The 19488-nt window shown below is 37.0% G+C and overlaps 1 protein-coding gene across 1 annotated transcript in view; it reads right to left on the bottom strand.

Annotated features, from left to right (window-relative positions):
• The window catches only part of COL19A1 (collagen, type XIX, alpha 1), a 288872-nt gene that overhangs the window by 17218 nt on the left and 252166 nt on the right, over nt 1-19488 (bottom strand). The window contains exons 36-45 of the mRNA XM_004674041.1: nt 17415-17459; nt 15417-15467; nt 15292-15336; nt 14882-14908; nt 12298-12351; nt 7550-7594; nt 4349-4393; nt 4199-4261; nt 1073-1108; nt 917-961 (exon numbers count right to left, since the gene is read on the bottom strand). Of these exons, the coding sequence (XP_004674098.1) occupies nt 917-961; nt 1073-1108; nt 4199-4261; nt 4349-4393; nt 7550-7594; nt 12298-12351; nt 14882-14908; nt 15292-15336; nt 15417-15467; nt 17415-17459 (456 nt within the window). The remainder of the gene's footprint in view (nt 1-916; nt 962-1072; nt 1109-4198; nt 4262-4348; nt 4394-7549; nt 7595-12297; nt 12352-14881; nt 14909-15291; nt 15337-15416; nt 15468-17414; nt 17460-19488) is intronic.

The raw sequence follows: 19488 nt of genomic DNA, 5'->3' as shown, positions 1-19488 counted from the left end.
TCAAGTAGCCTAGATTACTAATGTAATAAGTGAAAACTAGTAAACCGGACATCAGCATGCACACACAAGTGCACATGCTCACATCACTAGCAGCCCTTAATAGAATTCCACTGAGTAACAATGTCTGAGTAATTTGCTGCAGTGGCTAACTCCAATGCTACCAGAAAATGTTCCCATGTTGCATTCATTAAAAAGAATAAAGGAAAGCTGCTACAGTGACATCAACCATCAAAACTATTCAAATAAAAGCAGACTACAAAAGTGGCATTACTGATGACTTTTTACATTCACTCTCCCTTTCAATTTCATTTCACACTACCCCTTTATTCAACTCAGAATAAAGTCATCAGTAATGCCTAATTCCTTAGGTTGGTGGTTCTCAACTAAGGTTATCTTCTCCATCCTCTCCCAACTAGGAGCAATTTGGCAATTTCTAAAGACTGTTTTGGTTGTCACCACATTGCTGGAGGAAGGGAGGCACTAGTGAGTATAGTAAATAGAGGCCAGGGGTGCTGCTGAACATCTCACAATGCTCAGGATAAATGCCTACAACACAGAATTTAAATGCTCTAAATACCAACGTTGCTGAGGTAGAGAACCCCTACTCCAGGTAAAAAGAACGTGGGTGATGGGTACAGTGTCTCAGAGAGGAAGGTGACATAATTTTCCAAACTGGACTAGCTAGACTGAGCTTGTACAGAAGGCCACTCATGTAGGTATACCTGATACATGACCTGCTTTGGGGACCTTTGTTGTTTTGAACACTTAGCAGAGAGCTTGAGTCATATACAGCCTAAGCTATTCATACTGGAATATTTGTAGGGGTTGACATCGACATACATAATTATGTAAGTCAAATGATGGGACAGTTGTAACAGACAGACTGAAATAATAACCATAATTGTAATATACATACACGTTCTCCTTTAGGGCCTCTATCTCCAGGCTTACCCATGATGCCCTGAAAAACAGACATTAATACTAAAAATCACCATTTCCCAAGATTTTCCATCAATCTGCTCGATCAGGTGTTCTGCATTGTCACATTTATTTTAAATGGTATTTTCCATACCTGAGCACCTGGTAATCCATCTTTTCCATTTATTCCCTATAAAGACAAAAATGATGACTATTTCAAATTCTGCCAGAAGAGCCATAAGAACAACAAAGGGGAAAGCTTTTCAGGACTTAATCATATTTCTAGTGAACTTTTTGTGAAATAGTATGTGAAGTGGAAAACAAATGGATAGAGTCAGACAGCCATGAGTTGGGATTGTCACTGTTACTTAAGTCCTATTACTTCTGAACATTTGTTTACCCTTAACAGCATTGGCTTCTTATAAATTGAGGTAAAATAATGACCTTAAAAGTAAGAATTGAGTGCAATAACAGAAAGTGCCTACTTCACTGTACACGGCCAACAGAGTTATTTTCCTTACTTATTCTATTAGGCATATTCTGAAAAAAAAAAAAAGAAAGAAAGAAAGAAAGAAGGTGCCCTATTACCCCATTGCATGGGTGGCTGGTGTGAAGCATTTATTGTTACCTATAAAACCTTTCCCAGCAGAGAGAATCGTTCTCTGTAAATGGTCTCAGTTGCTGCTGGGGAAAAATTTCATAACACGGCCAGCGCATGATCCTCCTATGAAATGAACTGTTAGCCAGAGAACAATTGTTATTTTTCGTTTGGAAAATATGAAAGGAAGTAAGAAATCTGTAATCATGGTTTTTGAGAGTATTAAGCAGTGGTTTTTTATTAGAAAACTAGAAGTTTCCTAAACTTTAGAAGGCAGTTTGGGAGGGAGCAATAAAGCTCAGTCCTGTTTGGAGATTTATAAGACTAGGAGAACTATTGGCTGGGAGATGTTAGACGGAAAAGCACTTGGGGTCAAATCAAATACCTAGAGTCTGGCAGCAGATGTGTTTTTGAGATTTGATTTGAAGAGGGAGATCAAGGTGAGGAAAATGATTTCTTAGCCAGCAGGCAATTGCATGGTATACTCCTCTGAAAAGCCTAGGAGACTTTTATTGTATTGGAATGGATTCTATGAGGATGGAATTGCAGACAACTACATGTTTCCACTGCTGTAAACTACACTAAAATCTGTCACAGTTGATAACCCAACCAAAGTCTCCCAAACTCTGAAGCATCCTGGGAATTATCTAGAGCACTTTAACTAAGAACATGTTACCTGAAGTGAATGGTTCAAAGAATTTATTACATCCAGAAACACAAGCAACAAAGATAAAGCTGATTAAGGAGAGGATATGAAAGAGCATTCCTGTCACTTGAATAAAAGAAGACAAATCTAGTGTAAAATGCAATTCATGTTTTTGGTAACAATATAAGAAAAGAAATAATCCTGCAACCTTTCTTTTGTCTCTTGTAATTTATCAAATCCTGTCATGTGTGTTCTGTTCTCTGTATAGGAAGGTGTTACTTGCTTTCCATAGGAAGTCCTGCTTTCAGAACTTGTGACTAACCTCTCCTCTCATCTTACTTATCTGGCAGATCCCATCCTGGGAAGAACTTCCTTTCTACTGAGTGCCTGCATCTAAGCAGCTGATGAAAAACATATATCCTGGCTCACTTATTCCAATCTCCCTGTACATCTGCAGGTGGCAAGCAGCCCCTGGGCATTGCCAAATCTTCCTTCTCTGTTTCCTGATTTGACTCCTTTCCTTTGCTCCAAAAGGAAATTTTCCCATATTTTCCTGACTCTCCCAATCTCCAGAATCACCACCCGACTCCTCATGCTCAGGTAAAGACCTCAATTCTTTCACTGTGAAAATAAACAGGAGTGAACCACGTCCCTTCCTCTTCCCTGATCCACCTACTTACCAGCATTTGTACTCCAGCTTGAGCCCCTTTCCCTCCCAGGAGCTTGGTCTCTTCTTTCACACATGTTTTGATCAGCGGCACACCTTTTCAACCACCCTATTTAAATGACTCTCTAGCATCTTACTCTGCAAGTGTGTGTGTGTATTTGTTTGATATCTGTGCCCTTAGATCATAATGCATGCCCCCACCCCCTGCCTCACCATGAGTTTCTGGCACTCAATACAGTGCTAGTATGTAGTAGGTACTTAAGAAATATTTGCCAAATGCACAAATTTCTTTCTGCATAATTTCCTGGAAGCACATTGGTATAAGCATTTATCAGATGGCTCACAGGGAATGGGGAGTTGGTAAGAGAAGGTGAAGGGAAAGGAAGGAAAGAAACTAAAATTTACTAAGCACCTCCTCTTGTCCCCCATGGCCAGGCACTGAAAAATCTTCCCATCCAGCAAGTTACTTAAGTGACTGTAAAAACGCTGTGAGTAATAATTCAAAACCAAATCATCCTGACACTAACTGCATGAGTTTCCCATTTTTTTATGTTGTCTTTTCTGGGGAAAGAGTGTCCAGGGAATGCACCAACCCTGAAGGTTTCACAAAGATATGAACAAGCTTCATGAGTTCTGTGCTGCTTGCCTACCATCATCCCCCTTCTCCTAACTGCATTACTTCTCCTATAGATCATGGCAAATAAACAAGTAAAGGAGGGGAATCTTCCTTAAAGAACAAAACAGAAAGTGTATATGTCCTATTCACGTTTATATTCTTTCCCTGAGGGCCTAGCCCATCCTTAGCAAATAGCAGGGACTGGATGGATATAGGTCAAATTAAATTGAATTGAATTAGTAGCTATGACTCTTACAATGCTATCAATATTAAGTTTCAGCAGCTGAGAGTTCCTATAGGACACAAGGTGATGATATATTTGCCAGCAGTGACTTATGAAGATGTCAGAACCAGGCCCATAGATATAGGAGGGAACCTGAGAAAATAGTTTCTACTTTAGCTTAACTTACAGGTCTTATGTGGTAAGTCTTCTGTTTCTTTATATTTTAGGATGTGACAAGCCATTTTATTTCTTATCTCCACTGAGAACATTAGACTTAAGAAATAATGAGTCTAATTTCCTGACCCTTAAGACAAAACGCTCACCTTTCTCACCATTGCTTCAGACAAAAAGCTCTTGCAGAGACTGACGGCACTCAGAGAGAACCACACTCTAAGACATCCATCTGTAGCACTTGCTCCTATTTCCCTGGACACTACTTACTCAAATCTCAGACTTTCTGAGGAGACAGGAGATAAGGTAATGCTTAGAATATTTCACGAATTGGAAACATTTAATGTAAAATGTCTTACTGGCTTTCCTGAGGGCCCTTCTGGTCCAGGGAAGCCTATGTCACCCACAGGTCCTCTCTCCCCCTGTAGGGATGGGCACAGAAGAGAAACTGTCAAGAGAAGCTTTAAAACAGCAGGGTACACGTGTTTAGGACACAACTAGCCACTCACCGGTTCCCCTGGATATCCCTGAGGTCCTGGGGTTCCAGGTTTCCCCTGGGAAATCAAGTCAAAAAGAAATGTCAGGAGTCAGATGACTGAGAGATGCCATACATTCTCCTCCCTACCTGTATGCATGACGTGCTGTCAGGGCTGTGACTCTGACACAGCCCTAAATGACACTCCTACGGGGACAGAGTCCAGGCCACATGCTTGGCTCTGCAGGCTCAATGTGCAGTCTGAGTGCAGTTCTCCGATGATGTATATATATATTATGGGAAGAGAAGGATAATATTTTTGAAACGTTTAAACCAATATATCTTTATTACTGAAAGTCCCACTGTGCATTCTAGACTGGCAGGTCTTCTATATTTTAGGGGTGCAAGGTACAAAGGGGTCACAGAAATCTTTCTTAGATATTTGAGTTTCATCAGAGAGCTTTTAAATTCATAGTAAGATAGCCAGGAAAACAGCTTCCTTTACTTGAAAAAACACGTTTGATTCAAAGGGAGAGGAAAGATTAATTTGCTCCAACACACATGGCTTAGAGGACTGGACAACACAGAAGTTCTGGGGTAGAGTGACCAGAAGGAGAGATAAGAGAGAAAGATGGGTTAGCAGGGACAGAAAGCAGAGAAGAGTCAGTGTCCAGATTGGGCTTAAAAATGATGCCTTTGGGAAGGAACCTCCTCCTCTCTTTTGAATCTAATGTGGCAAAAAATGTCAGCATATAGGTGTGAGGCTAAGATTACAGAAACCCCAGGAGGTCCCATGGGAAGAAGAGGGAAGGGCTTTTTCCCACTTGCTGCTTAGAACTCTGGGAGAAATCCCCTCGTGGGTTCAGACGTGCCTGAGAATGAAGTGAGGCAGGCAGGAAGTCTGAGGGAGCACCCTGGCGCACCACACCTTGTGTGTACAAGCAGGATCTCCTGACGCTCCTGTGAGTCTGAGTTGGAGGGTACATTAGAGTCGAGGTTAGTGTGAAAAGGACTTGGTACTTAAACTGGGGATGCAGAGTGCTCAGGTCTGGAGCTCTGACATGAAAAGAAGCAGAGGCAATTTCAGAGGTCACATAAAACTCAGAGAGTCTGGGAGAGGATGTACGGAGCAGAGGCCCATCCACTCTCATCACTTAAAACAAATCCTCTGGTATACCCATTGCCCTTTATAAGGAAGGGTGAGCAAGAAGCCCTGGAGAGATTACCAGATGGGCCTAAATATACTAGAAAGGGATAGGTAGGTGGGTTCTAGGAAGAGTAGAATTAGGTCTGCTTTTCACAGCAGAGAAATCATGGCATGTCTGAATAGATAATGAAAAACATCACCTTAAAATTACTTTATTGTGCTAAAATACATATAAAGTGAAATTGACTACTTTTTTAAGTGTACAATTCAGTGGCACACTATTGTGTAAACTTCGCTACTATTTGCAGAATTTTGTAACTGTTTTCTGAGTCACAGGCAGTTTCTAGTATATATATAAACTAGATTGCATTTTTGGTTACACAGTTGTACATCTACAGTGTGGAAAAAATTTACCTCGTTCTTCTTTCTGTAATTGTCTGTTGATCCTCTAAGCAGCAATATGAAAACTGTCTTTAAAAGTAAGGGCTCTCTCTGGTGGCATAACGGGTTAAAGCATCGCATTATGAAGCTCTCTGAAGCCATTGCATCATGAGTTCCACCCAACTAGGGAGCTGACCCACCTGGCGCCGCAGACCTCTCCTGGCCTGCCCACTGCTCCCCTCAGCAGTGTACTTTGTCAATCTGCCTGTTCTGCTCCCCACTCTATCTCTAGTGAATCCTCTCACCACCCCTGCACCTCTGGCCTGTACCCCAGTTCTGTATCATAAATAAATAAATCTTTAAAAAAAAATAAACGGGATGCCTAAACAAGCTTGCAGATACCCAAACAAGTGGCAAGTGAGCCCCTTATTTTCATTATGCTGCATCCTTAACTTTGTCTTTGGAATTCTTATTTTGGGTTTCTCTTTGAGTTTGTCAATGAAGGGGGGCAACTTATAAGGAGATTTGGAGCAGTCATGACTTCTAGTATGTTGCTAGGAATGTAATGGAGGTGAGGAGAAGAATGGGATTAAATATGAGCCAGTCATCAAGAACTCTTTCCTGTATAAAAATCTCTTAAGTACTTGCTAAAGAAAATATTTTCATGTTACTTTTATAGTCATACTAATATTTAAATTACTCTAGAACAGCTAAAAGGGGATGTTATCTCCTTTTATGGTTTTCTATGGATTATGAATGGGATTTATTTTTTGTCAAATTAGGAGTTAAATAGCCTGAAGTAGAGTGACTGCTGGTCTTTTCAGGGACATATGCTGGTGTGCTGTGGTGGATGGTAAGTGGTGGTCAGCTCTGTGTGGTGCTGGGTATCAGCGGATGCCATTGGGAGATGGCTGCACACCCTTTGTCATCTTTCTTATTTTTTTTATGACTCAAGCACAAGGTTTCCTTCAACTTCCCTATGCTGGATCTACCCTGCAGGGGTACCTAGCAAGAGGATGAATGGCCTCTTATTCATAAAGCATGACCACAAAATTTTAATTAGAGCATCATGAATGAGGATCAGAATGATCCCTAGGGCTCAGAGAAATGATTTCAACCTTTCCTGAAGCACTTCCTATTCATTTGAAAAGACCTTGATGAGATTAAAACGTTTGACGCCAGAGAGCAACAAAAATGATTGAAAGGATTGAAGGGCTAGTTTACGAGGAAACATTAGCTGCAATAAAGCTCTGCTGTTACACTGGGCTGAGGGAAAACTCAGGCAGATTGCCGTTTAATACAAGGAACTTGAAGTACATGACTGAAGATGGATGAGAATTTTGTCTTTTGAGGATCAAGAAACCTTCAAAGATGATAAGAACAGAGAAACAAAGCAGCTTCTCAAAGTATGTTCTTGTATTATCCATTAATATATAGACCTAACTATATAAAAATACATTATATGTATACTATTGCATTATCATAGATAACTGCACTTCTCTCCCTGCTCCCCAAGATAAAGTGGAAAAAAGATCAAGACTTTCTTCAGGTATAAGAGGGGCAGGAGATGGCTTTATATCTTAAACTGGTGGTTTCATAACACTAATGTTTTAGGGGTTACCATGTACTCCCTAACTATCCTCAGCTGTAAGCTTGTTATGGAGACAGAACTGTTTGTGAAAACAGTGTGAGATAATCTGGACTCACCGATATTCCAGCTATGCCTGGAGGACCAGCTGGACCTCGATCTCCCTGTTGGGACAAAAAAAAAAAAGCTATTTATAGTGATATCTATGAAATCTTTAGCTATAGAATATTGAAAAAATAATTAGGATTTGGTAAAGCTTTTCTTTGGAATTGATAAACATTACCAAGTTATCAGATGATGTGATGCCATATGGTAGAGGGGAAATTAATAACATTAAAGATGTTAAAGCTTTCTTTGGGTCACAATAGGAAATCTCATAATTTTAATGAAAATGAGCAATCAGGTTATCATTTCTGTTACCTATTTTTAATTGGGTGCCATCTATACTTATTGTTAATTAATATTTGTATTCCACATATGCACAAAACATTCTTTATTGTTACTTAAAAAAAGAAATGGACTGAATGTCTTTTAAAAGCTTTTGCTAACTTGTCTCATTGGCTGTAACGTTCTTATAAAGATATATGAAACTAGGAATTTTGTAGTTCTCCTTATTAAAGAATCAGAAGTTCCCTTCAATTGCTCTGAATATTAGCATCTCCACTCTTTTCCCAAAGGCAATGTGGTATTTTAGATAAAGCTGACAGTGTGAAAAATACTAATGATTATATATAGGATGATAAAAATGGCAATTTTTGTTGACCAGAACCAATATTTAAAAACTTCATAACTTCACTAAGGGTCATAAAATAAGACTTGATTATATGGAGAGCTATGTTTTGTTCTGGGAGGGTAACATAAAGTTGTAAAGGTGTCATTGTTACCCAAACTAATTTATAAATCTAATGCAATTCTTACAAAATTTCAGCTTGATCAAATGATATTAAAGTTCACCTAGAGTAATAAATAAATGAGGGTATAAAGGAAAAAAATCAAAAGAATAAAAAAGAGATTTGCAATACCATTATTTAAACATACAATAAGGCTATAATTTAAATAGTAGAATAATGGCATAAGATTAACCAATACATCAATGTAACATAGGAGAAACTTCAGAAATAGAAGCCCCGTCTATAATAGGACTTTGGTAAAGAAAGGGATATATTACTCAACAAATAGTGATAACAAATGAATACATTTTTTTGATAAGAATTAATTTATGAGTATTATAGAGTTTAATTTATATTCTAATATAAATACATTATAGTTTATAGTATATGTTTCTTGTTTTTAGTTAATAAATGTGGACTATAAACAAAGTCCAAGAAAATATAACACATTATTTGATTTTGGTTGAGAATGAAAATTAAGCTCATTGAGGGTATACAAGCAATCCAGAATCATAAAGAAAATAGTTTTAGATTTGACTACATTGTTATACTTATATATATAATATCATTAAACAAAACTTTAAAGGCAAAGACCAGAGGATAAAAGTCCTCATCAAAAAACAGTATCTTTAATAATAAAACATAGGTATAGTAAAAAAGAAAAGTAATAGAACTCTGTCCAAATGCTATAAATAGGTAATTGTCAATATAATTTTGCTCTTTTTACATGATGAATTTTTACTCTTCAAGTGAATACACTGATATTTTCATTCAATGCAGACATCTGCATATTAGGTAAAGATTAATGTTAGGAGGGCTTCTCTCTGAGAAAATGGTCCTTCCAACATTTGATCTCTCAGTTCTTTGAATCACTCTTTTCTAAAGATTTGGTATCTCATTTCTACTATTATATCTGAGACCTTGTCACCACCAACAACTGTATCCCCTCCATACTCTCAATTTCATGCAATGTAACCTTGGATCACTATCTCCTATTGTTCTCACTCCCTGGAGAGTAACTTGAATCCCCAAAACTTCTGAAACTACGGAGACTCCTAATTTATTATGGTACAAAGTTTTCATTATTCTTTACTCCCTGGATGGCTCTATCCCTATTTATTTAGTTATCCATGGTCACCTGTATAATCACTCACCTATGTATATCACTGACTCTTGCCCCATTCTTGCTTCCAGCACTAACCTTCAAAACCAGAATCTTGCTACTCTGTGACTTCGAGTATCTGTATATTGCTGGAGGAAGCACATATAAAATTGCTGATTAGTTTCACTTTTTAGTTCCTGATGATACCTCAAGGTAGTGGGGGGAGTCATAAGGGAACCCTAGGGCTGCCCAACCATTACACCCTATGGCCCTTGGACTCTCCCACTCTCTTAGAAGAACTTCTTAGATATCCAACATCTTCCTATCTTACTCTCAGATAATGACCTTACTTTCTTCATTTCTGAAAAAATTTAAGTAATCAAAACCAACTTCTGTAGATTCTGATCAATACATCTCTCCATATGTCAGCATCTGAACTCCTAGATTCTATTTTCCACCTATTACCACAGATGAACTATCTAGGCTCCTCTCTGGAGGCAAACCTTACATTGATGCTCTAAATCCCCATTCTTTTTAGTTATTTAAGGATAATCTTCCATCAATTCACCTATCTTTTACCACTACTCTTTTTACTGGCTCACTTCTTTAGCATACAAATGTCCTGGTATTTCCATGCTCTTAAAATCCATTTTATAAAATGTTGCTTTATTTCCCCCGGGAGCCACTGGCCATGTCTTTGTCTCCCTTTGTAGCAAACTCCTTGAAGAAATAAAAGCAATACAAAAACCCCTTTGCTTGTATTTTCTATTTCTAATTCTTTATTTCTTATTCTATCTTAAACCCATGCAGGTTCAGCAGTTGCTCCTACCAGTACAGTGGAATAGTAATAATTCCTCTGACAGAGGTCACATATGACCTCTACTGTTGAATCCAATAGTAACCACTTGAACACCTTACTTGGCCTATCCCCATCATACTTGACCTATTTGCCATACTTGAGAGAGGTGATCACTCCTTTCCTTGAAAGATTACCTTATTTTTGCACTTAAACATGTTTTGTTTTATAACATTTGTAAGATTCAGAGGTTAAGGTTCATATAGTTTCATGTGCATTTTACCACATTACACCCAACACTAAGGCACCCATAGCTCCCCACCACAGGCTACCAAGTTCTTCTCTCTACCTTGCCACTCCTCACTTTTTTTTTTTTTTGCCACTCTTCACTTTTGATCCATCGCCACTATCCACCTCTTGCAGCCACAATTCTGTGTCAGATTTCTAGGCTTGTTTTGGATTGGCTTTTTATGTGTGTGTGTATGTGTGTTTGTTGTTTCTCTATATTCCATGAATTTAACTGTAAGTATTTATCTCCTACTAAATTAGCCCTTCGATTTCACCTTGTTATAGCTGAATATTCCATTGTGTAGACACACCTCATCTTTTTAAAGCACTCATCTGGGACTTAGGTTGTTTCTATACCTTGGTTAATGTAAATAGTGCAGCAATAAATGCAGGAGTGCAAATATCCCTTTAAATTAGTGGTTTTGTGTTATTTGAGTAGATACTGAGGAGTGGGATTTCTGGACCATATGGTAGAAATTTATTTAATATTTTGAGAAATACTGATATGTTCCCATAGGGCCTGAACTTACAGTGAACAAGGGGTTCTTTATTCTATATATACTTGCTACATTTATTTCTGAAATTTATTGATGTAGGTAACTTTCACAGGTGTGAGATGGTATTGTGGCTCAGATTTTCATTTCCCTGATGATAAGTGACATTGAAAATTTTTTCATGTGCCTGTTGGCCATCTGTCTGTCTTCTTTGGAGAAGTACTGTCTTCCCATTTTTCTGTCTGGGTCATTGTTTTCCATTGTTGAGTTATATGTGCTCTTTGTAGAGCTTAGAAATTAGTCCCTTGTTAAATGTATGATATGTAAATATTTTCTCTACTTTGCTGGGTATCTTTTCATGTTAACAATAGTTTCTTTCAATGGCAGAAGTTTTCTAGTTTGATGTAGTCCCATTTATTTATTTTTGATTTTGTTTCCCTTACCATGGAGTTGAATCTCCAAAGACATCCCTGGAAACAATGTCAGAGTATCTTGTCAATGTTCTCTACGTATTTTATGGCTTCAGCAATTACCTCCAAGTGTTTAATCCATTTGAGTTAACTTTCATGTATTATATGTATACTGACAGCATATGGATATATAGTTTCCCAGCACTACCGGCTGAGGCTTTCCTTTCCCATTGTAACCTCTTGGCTCCATTTTCATAGATTAACTGTTCATATAAGTGTGGGTTTATTTCTATGTTCTCAATTATATTCCATTGGTCTATGTGCTTTTCTTCTGTTTCCATGCAATAATTCTGTATTATAGTTTGAAGGCTGCAGTCAGTTGTATTCACATCCCCAATATATCATATATCTGTTTTGTTATAGTTAGAATGCTTAGCAAAATTCAACTATAGAAAACAGTACTGTTACCTCCCATCACCATGCTATCCATTAGATTTTCAAAACTTACTCGTCTTGTGCAGAATGTTTGCTTTCAAAGTTGTGGGGATTTGACCAATTCCTCTCACCTCTCTCAAATCTTTGATGTTGATCCTCAGACCATTCTATTTACAATCACTACCCTATCCTTCAACAATTCTCATGCCCCTTTACCAGGGCTGCTTTTCCTATCTTTCAATAGCACTTACCTACATATTATTTTGTTATCTATATTAACTTAGTTTCTGTACCCCCTTCTTAGGATATAAATTCCAAGAAGGATGACATTTTTATCAATCTTGTTACCTTAATATTGCAAAACTTGAAATCTTTCCTGTTTCCACATTATATACTTAGTAAACATTTTTGAACACTGAATGAGTGAATACATTTCTAAACTTTATACTTACCTTCAAACCTGGAAATCCCTCTAATCCTGGCAACCCCATTGCACCAGGTTCTCCCTGTTAAATATGAACATATGAAATAAAAGAACAAAGATCAAAAAAGGTTTGAAGCACTGGAATCAAAAGCAAAGATACTTTTTGCTTAAAAAATATTTCTTCAAACACTATAGAGGAGCAAATAAATTGTATGCTATATTTTCCAGTATCTGTATCCTTGGACTTAGTGTTCTAAAATATTTAAGAATAAAGCTGTATTCCATGAGTTTAAATTTTTTTTGCCACTCTTTTTGGAGTTTTCTATTTATTATATTTTGTTCTGATTAAGAATTGAATCTAGTTTAAAAAAAAAGAAGTCAAAATAAATCCTAATTAGTGATAACTCCAATTTCTATTACGAATAGGAAAAATGTTAAACTATAAGAAAGTCTGACAATTGTGATGTTCTTAAGACTTCTAGATTAGCAGGCTAAATTCTTTAGAAGTAGATGAAGATGGAGTTCTGAAAGCAAAGTTAGTCATTCGTCAATATTCTCTACAGCTGGACAAGAGGTTGGGTATAGCAGAAAAATCTCCAATGACTCTGAAAATTATTGCTCGAGTTGATGGCTTGCTCACTAAGACAGGTATTTCCATTAAAAAAAACAACCACCCAAAAAACCTTTGACATAGTCTGATCTTTAGTTCCAGGTAAGCTGGAGCCTGTACATCCTCAAGGAAGACATTGAGGCAAGTTGTGGTAAAGGAAGTTGCTAACTTCGAACAAATAAACATTAGAACTTCTATATCAAGATAAAGTGAGTAGTTTTTTGATAGTTCCCTGTTAATGAGCTATTATTAAGAGCAAATATTTTCTTAGGACATATAATTAGATAAGAAAGAGAGCTCCAAATATAGTTCCCTGTAAATGTGTTTTTATATCCATAATTCTAATTTACTTAAAAATTAATCACCAAGGCTTGAAGTGCCATTATTATTTATGCTATAGTCCTTATTCCAGAAATACTTAATTGGTTATATATGACTTGATACTTTTTATGCTCCAGAAATCCTTTTAAATGTTGACTAATAAGCTGTCGATCAAATAAAGAACTACTTAGAGTCTATTCTCATTAAAATTCTGTAACAAAGTCCCTGGGGTATTGACATAGGAAGTAATTTCTATGTTTCTTTCATTTGTATTCTCAACAATACTTAAAACAGAGGAAGATAATCAACTGATACTTTGTAGAGCTAAGAAATATTAAGCTTAATTTCTTAAATTCTACCAAATCTGTCCATATTTTTGTTACCCAATGTCCAATTTAAATGAATTATAATTTTATTTTAATAATTCTTTATCATATTAACTTACAGTTTTGTTAATGAAAAACATGAAAGTATTCACAAAATCAGTAGAAGCCAAGATGCTTCTATGTATGGGTGTATGAAAGGAAATGAACAGGAGGAAATTTTTACCAATAAGATGAAAGAAAACTAAAATTAGAATGAGGTGTATGGAAGGTGAAACCATTAAAATGATTATAGGTAAAGAAAGGGCAGTATGAGTAGTGAAACAAAGGAATTTAGAAATTGCAAATTGGGATCAGAAAATGGTACTAAGCCATTGAAACCAAACTTTCAGGGGAAACAAACTGACTTTTAATATACATTGGTTGTCTAATAACAGAAAATAAGCTCTTTAATGCATTACCTTTAAGAAAATATTTAGATGTGAAAATACTACTTTTTATTACTTGTACGTTCTCATTTAAAATTTATTCATCTAGTTTTATTAAACTCAACTGTAATGATAGGGCCTTACATTTTTTTTAACATGGCATGGAAAGTGGTTTGTAAGTTTATTTTAGCTTCAGGTATATCTGAGTTTTAAGTATCTACCCACATGTTAAAAGAATATAGAAATGAAATATGAAGGATGAAGCATATGCTTGAAAAGGACATGACAAGAAAAGTTGCCAAGGAATTAAGGGAGTCTAATTGAACCTGGCAGAACTTGCACAATGAAGCTCCATGTCTGAGAAGGACGCTTGAGAACAATTTTCCTTCTTTGGGTAGCTGGAGGACATGATCTCATTTCATGCTGAGTGTTTTATTCTCCTGATACATTACTCTTAATAAGCAAGTTTATGACAGCACACCACATCTCCTACCGAACAACTGCCTAAGACATTCAAAGCAAATAAATAGCTTCTTTCTTTTTGTCAAGGAGATAGCTGACATATTAAGGAATTTCTTTCTAGTAGGTATTTCTCTTCTCCAATGTACTTATCATTGAATCAATCATCAAAATAGTTCTATTAGGAGGAAATGTCCCATTTATCAGGAGCTTTACACATGTTTTCCTCCATCACATGGTGATTTTTAAAACATACTTATGAAAGAGATGAAGGTCAAGGTCATTGACATTAGAACTGATGCATGCTAAAAATGAAGAACACACCACTGGCATATCTTTGGTGACCTGCCTGCTGCTTCCAACAGGCTATCAGATGAACATGTAGGGCAGGCCATGTTTGCCTGTTGTTTTCCTTTCAAGCTCTCGTAAAGGCCTATTTTCCAAATGTCTTAGAACAGAGAATATACATACCACTGGACCAGGATCGCCTTTTGGGCCCTACAAAAAGACATGAAAAAACATTAAAAAAAATAACTGAAGCACAATCAAAAAGTGTGAAGCATTTCTCCCTGATTTTCTTTAATACACACAATATTTTTTGCAAATGTTTTTGTATCTTTGGCCATTGCCAGCATTTGAAGAATACAATGTCAGAACTTCCATGACAGTGACTGCTTAGGCACTGACTTAGTTCTGAGCTTTACAATGAAAAAGCAACATTACTATACACAATGCTTTCCTTTTATTTTGGCGGTGAAAATTTTCTCAACTTTATTACAAATTTGCAATGTGTGTGTGTGTGTTTTTTTTTTTTACTAACTTAGGAGTTTTTTTTTTTTAAATTGTGGCTATTAAGCTAAAGTGACAAAATCTGTACTCACAGGGGGTCCTGGGGGACCTGGATAACTGGGGACAGTCACACCTCCCTTCAAAAAATTAAAGAAAATGGTGATAAGAACTTATCCACAACTGGAAAATGATCTTATATAATTACAAAAACAAATACCTGGATTTTATATAAACTGCTCATTCCATTTCCTTCATTGAATGGCACACCCTTAGGAAAGAAGTGAGATATAGAATTATTATTTTAGGTTAATAGTTAGCATTTTTATCTTTTTTTTTATCAAACAATGTTTTCCTATTTATTTCAGAAAATGAATTTAATGCTACAACTAAAATAATCCAATGTTTCCAACTTGGGCTTTTCAAAAGCAAATGTAGGCAAAAATGATAAGGAGTGTGAGCTGTATCTAGAGTACACAGACACTTTCAATGGAGGTGTGATTAATGTACAGGTTTGACAGATGAGACACTAATGCATTCAGAGGAAAATATTATTTGCTCATTAAAATTCAGTATCTGAATTGCCAATTTATGCTAACTGTTTACAGCCTGCTGACCTGCAGGCTGTAACGTGGTTGTGCTGATGAAGATGTGACTAGGGAACAATTTGGCTACTGAAAAGCAATTTTTTTCCATAGTCTTTTCATACCAAATAGAAAATTAACATAAATGAGGGAGATGATGTACTAGCAACCCTGTGTGGATGTTTCCACAAAAACGTATTCTTTAGAACAATAGAGAACAAGAGCATCCTAATAAAACTGACCTGTGAATGGAAAGTCCTAGAGTAACTAACACAAACTAATTTGAATCTTCAGAAGTCAGACATTTGGACATTCAGGACACCACTATATATAAAAATTTCGGTAGGATGTTTCATCCTTAAAAAATTACTATTGAATTAGTAATCAAATGTGCATTTTCCTTTTTTATGATTTCCATATTTCAATTGCAAAGTTGAGGAGGCCATCAATCATTTTATTGTTTTTAGACTATGGTGGCCACTGTTCCTCAGTGAACGTGTTTGTCATGCATCCCCAAAATATTAGTGATGAGGGTAAAATATTCCATCATTTATTACTCTATCATTTCATCCATTCATTTGACAGTTTTTGAATGCCAATTTTAGTGTGTTAAGTCCTAGGGAGAAAAGACTACATTTGTCTGAGGTTTCTCAGAGAAGACAACATTTAATCTGTGTGTTGAAGAACAAATAGTCTCAGAGAATATTCAGGCCTCAAAAGATTTCATAAGTCCACTGTAAAATACAGGTTCCTTTCCTAAGTTCATGTTCTGAATTTGTTGCTCTGTTCACTGGGGAGGGAGTGCACTGTAGGTTTGTGCCCCCAAAACTTTTTGTTCTGCTTCCTTGTACAGAAAGGGAGGAGGTAAGTAAATAAAGAACAGGCTTGGGAAAATAGAATGCAAATCTCTTCATTTAATTGTACAAAGCACACCAACTGCATTACAGACTGATAATATATCTGTGTTGTCTTTAGAATGTCACAGCTGAATTTTGCCCCCTTCTCCAGTCAGTGTGGTTCCTTAAACCATTCCTGAGTTAAGGCAGAAAATGAAGTTTGAATTGAATCAAAGCTCTGCTGTGATTCGAGCAAGGCTCCACATGAGGGCACACTTGCTACAGAGAGAAGCACCTCTTTCCAAGATGTCTCTTGTAAGTGCACCTCTGTTTCGACCATGTGCAGAAAAGCATGCATTTCACTAGGTGCAAGATAAACAGAATTTTCTGTGTCTCAGACATTATGGATAGTAATGAACAAATAAAATAATACCAGATTTTCTACCAACTTGCATTTCTGGGTGGGATTTCTTTCTTTTTCCTCTAGCAGTTCCTTTCCTGATTCTGTGAATGAGACTTAATGACTTTCCCAGGGCCCCCTGGCAGGAAGTGGAGAGTCCAGTCTGGGTATACACCCTGGTCTCCTGACTCCATATTAGGGAGAGGAAGTGGGTACAAATCCTTATCTGAATGGAAATGGGGTACAGGAAGGTAACTTCAAACTTGCACCATCATTTATATTTACACATAAAATTCAGAAGATTTTTACTTTTAAGAACATCTAAATGTAGTCTGACCTCTAAGTTAGTAGTCTTAAGTGGAAACATGAATATCAGATGTAAATAAGCGGCAACTCACAGGTGGTCCGGGTGGTCCAGGTTGCCCAGGAGGCCCTTCGCTGCCCTGCAAAGGATATACAAACCAAAATCAATTGCCTAGGTACTTCTTCTCCAGGTTTACGAACCAGACTGTGCTTCTAGAGAGCCATATTCTGAAATCAATAAGACTTGTCATTTTATTTCAGTTTTGCAAAGTCTTATTCAGCTTGGCTCTCTCCATCACCTGGGAAAATACATTTTTAGACCACAGGCACAGTTAATGCTTTTTCCACACCCATTCAGATTTTCACCATGTGAGCCCCAGGTATGAAGTTTATTTTTAGATGGAACCAGACAACCCAGGTGATTTGGTCTTGTACTTCAAATGCAGGTGGGGGAATGCTCTCTCTGTGGAGGTATAGAGCAGAGTTCTTGTCAGCAGGGGACTGCCTCTGAGTAGGGTTGTTGGGGTTAACCTCACTTTTAACCTCACTGTCACCACCAGAGGGTGGGCCCAAAGAATCAGAACAGAGAATAAAATCACAACCTGTGTTTTATCGGCAGGAAGAGAAATTTCTTACACTTCTTAAGTTAATATCAGACTCTATAATCAAATCAGGCACATCCACTGAGTGAAAGTGACAGTGCACAACACTGTTTAAGGGAAATGTTCTCTATAATTTAAACAACTTCAGATGTTCTGTGTATATAAGAAACAGACTGAAAATGGAATTAGTGAAAAATTCGAGTTAACTTTAAAACTGGATTTCACTCCTCTTTTTTTTAAAACATGAGTGTTTTTAGGTCCCTAATAAGCATAGGTAGTGTCATCCTGTTGGTGCCTTTAGCCAGTTCTTTCTGTAATTGTGTTTATCTTTTATGATAACAGCCTTATAGAATCATCTAAGTTCCTCAATATCAGGGGCAATGGCAAGAAATGCTTAGTTAAAAAAAGCAACAGAAAGTAAACTTCCTATTTACAACACTCAGGAATATTGAGGGATTTTAGTTCATTTCCCATAAATTTGATGTAGGATTTCATTCCAATCTTCCCATTTTTTCAGTATCAGAAATTTTGGCTTTTATATTTATCAGTAAAAGCAAACTGTTAAGTTATTCTTGCTATGTGTCTGCCTGAGAATGAGTGACAATGAGTATATTGTATCTTTCCCCAAAATACTGTCATGGGGGTTCCTTATCCAAGACATGTTGTATCATGCTGACTGTGGCTGTGTTCTTGAGAGAATTATGTCATAGTTCTCATGAACCAATAAACAAGGAAAAATATGTGCCTGTTGAAAAGACCTTTCTCCCCTCGGCACAATTAAAAGTCATATTTTCATCCTTGATGGTGCCCCAAAGCTCATCACAGAGTGGAATTCACATTAACTTCAAAAGCAAATCTCTGATTGAATAATTTCCATAGAGAACAGAGGAAAAAGGCTGGCAGAGTTTGGCAAGCTCCTCGGGACACTATCAGAAAAATATGTGCTGAGACTATCTAGAATAAGCACATTGTTTCCTTGCAAACTTGAGTGGATTCCTTGATCCTTAATGCCATTATGTTCCACTTTTGTCAGTTCAGGCTGGAAGTCACTTGAGTGGCTCATGTAGACCTTGATTTTCAGTTCTAATTTGAGCAGTTTGTATTATTTCACTTGCAAACTCTGCATTTAGATAAAGGGTCAATTTGGGTGCTAGATTGGGTAAAGATACAAAGTCCTTTGCTATTCCAGTTTCATTGCTGGTCCTCCATTCTGACATTTGCAATTCATTTGTCTAGTAAACTGAATTCCCCAGAAAACACACTGTGGTTCCTTAGTGAATTGCCCCTATGGCCCTCGGAGGATACATCTTCCCAGATTTTCTCACAAGACCTTGGGTTACTGGAATCTTGGTCCTGTTAGCCCAGATGCTCTCTGGAGTCATGGCAGCTTTAACTGAACTCCCTGATATAACACGTTATTTGCATCTCTTTAGAAGTGTCTTTTGACTCCATCTTTCTAATAGCTCTGTGCCCAGAATGCTAAGCCCAGCTTGGACTTTTTATATATAGCATCCGTATTCTATTCATCCTTGCTCTTAGGAACTTATCTCTTGTACTCAGACCAATT

This window comes from Condylura cristata, unplaced genomic scaffold, assembly GCF_000260355.1.
Source record: "Condylura cristata isolate star-nosed mole 26May11 unplaced genomic scaffold, ConCri1.0 scaffold00001, whole genome shotgun sequence".
Classification (NCBI taxonomy): domain Eukaryota; kingdom Metazoa; phylum Chordata; class Mammalia; order Eulipotyphla; family Talpidae; genus Condylura; species Condylura cristata.
This window is presented reverse-complemented; position numbering and strand designations above follow the sequence as displayed.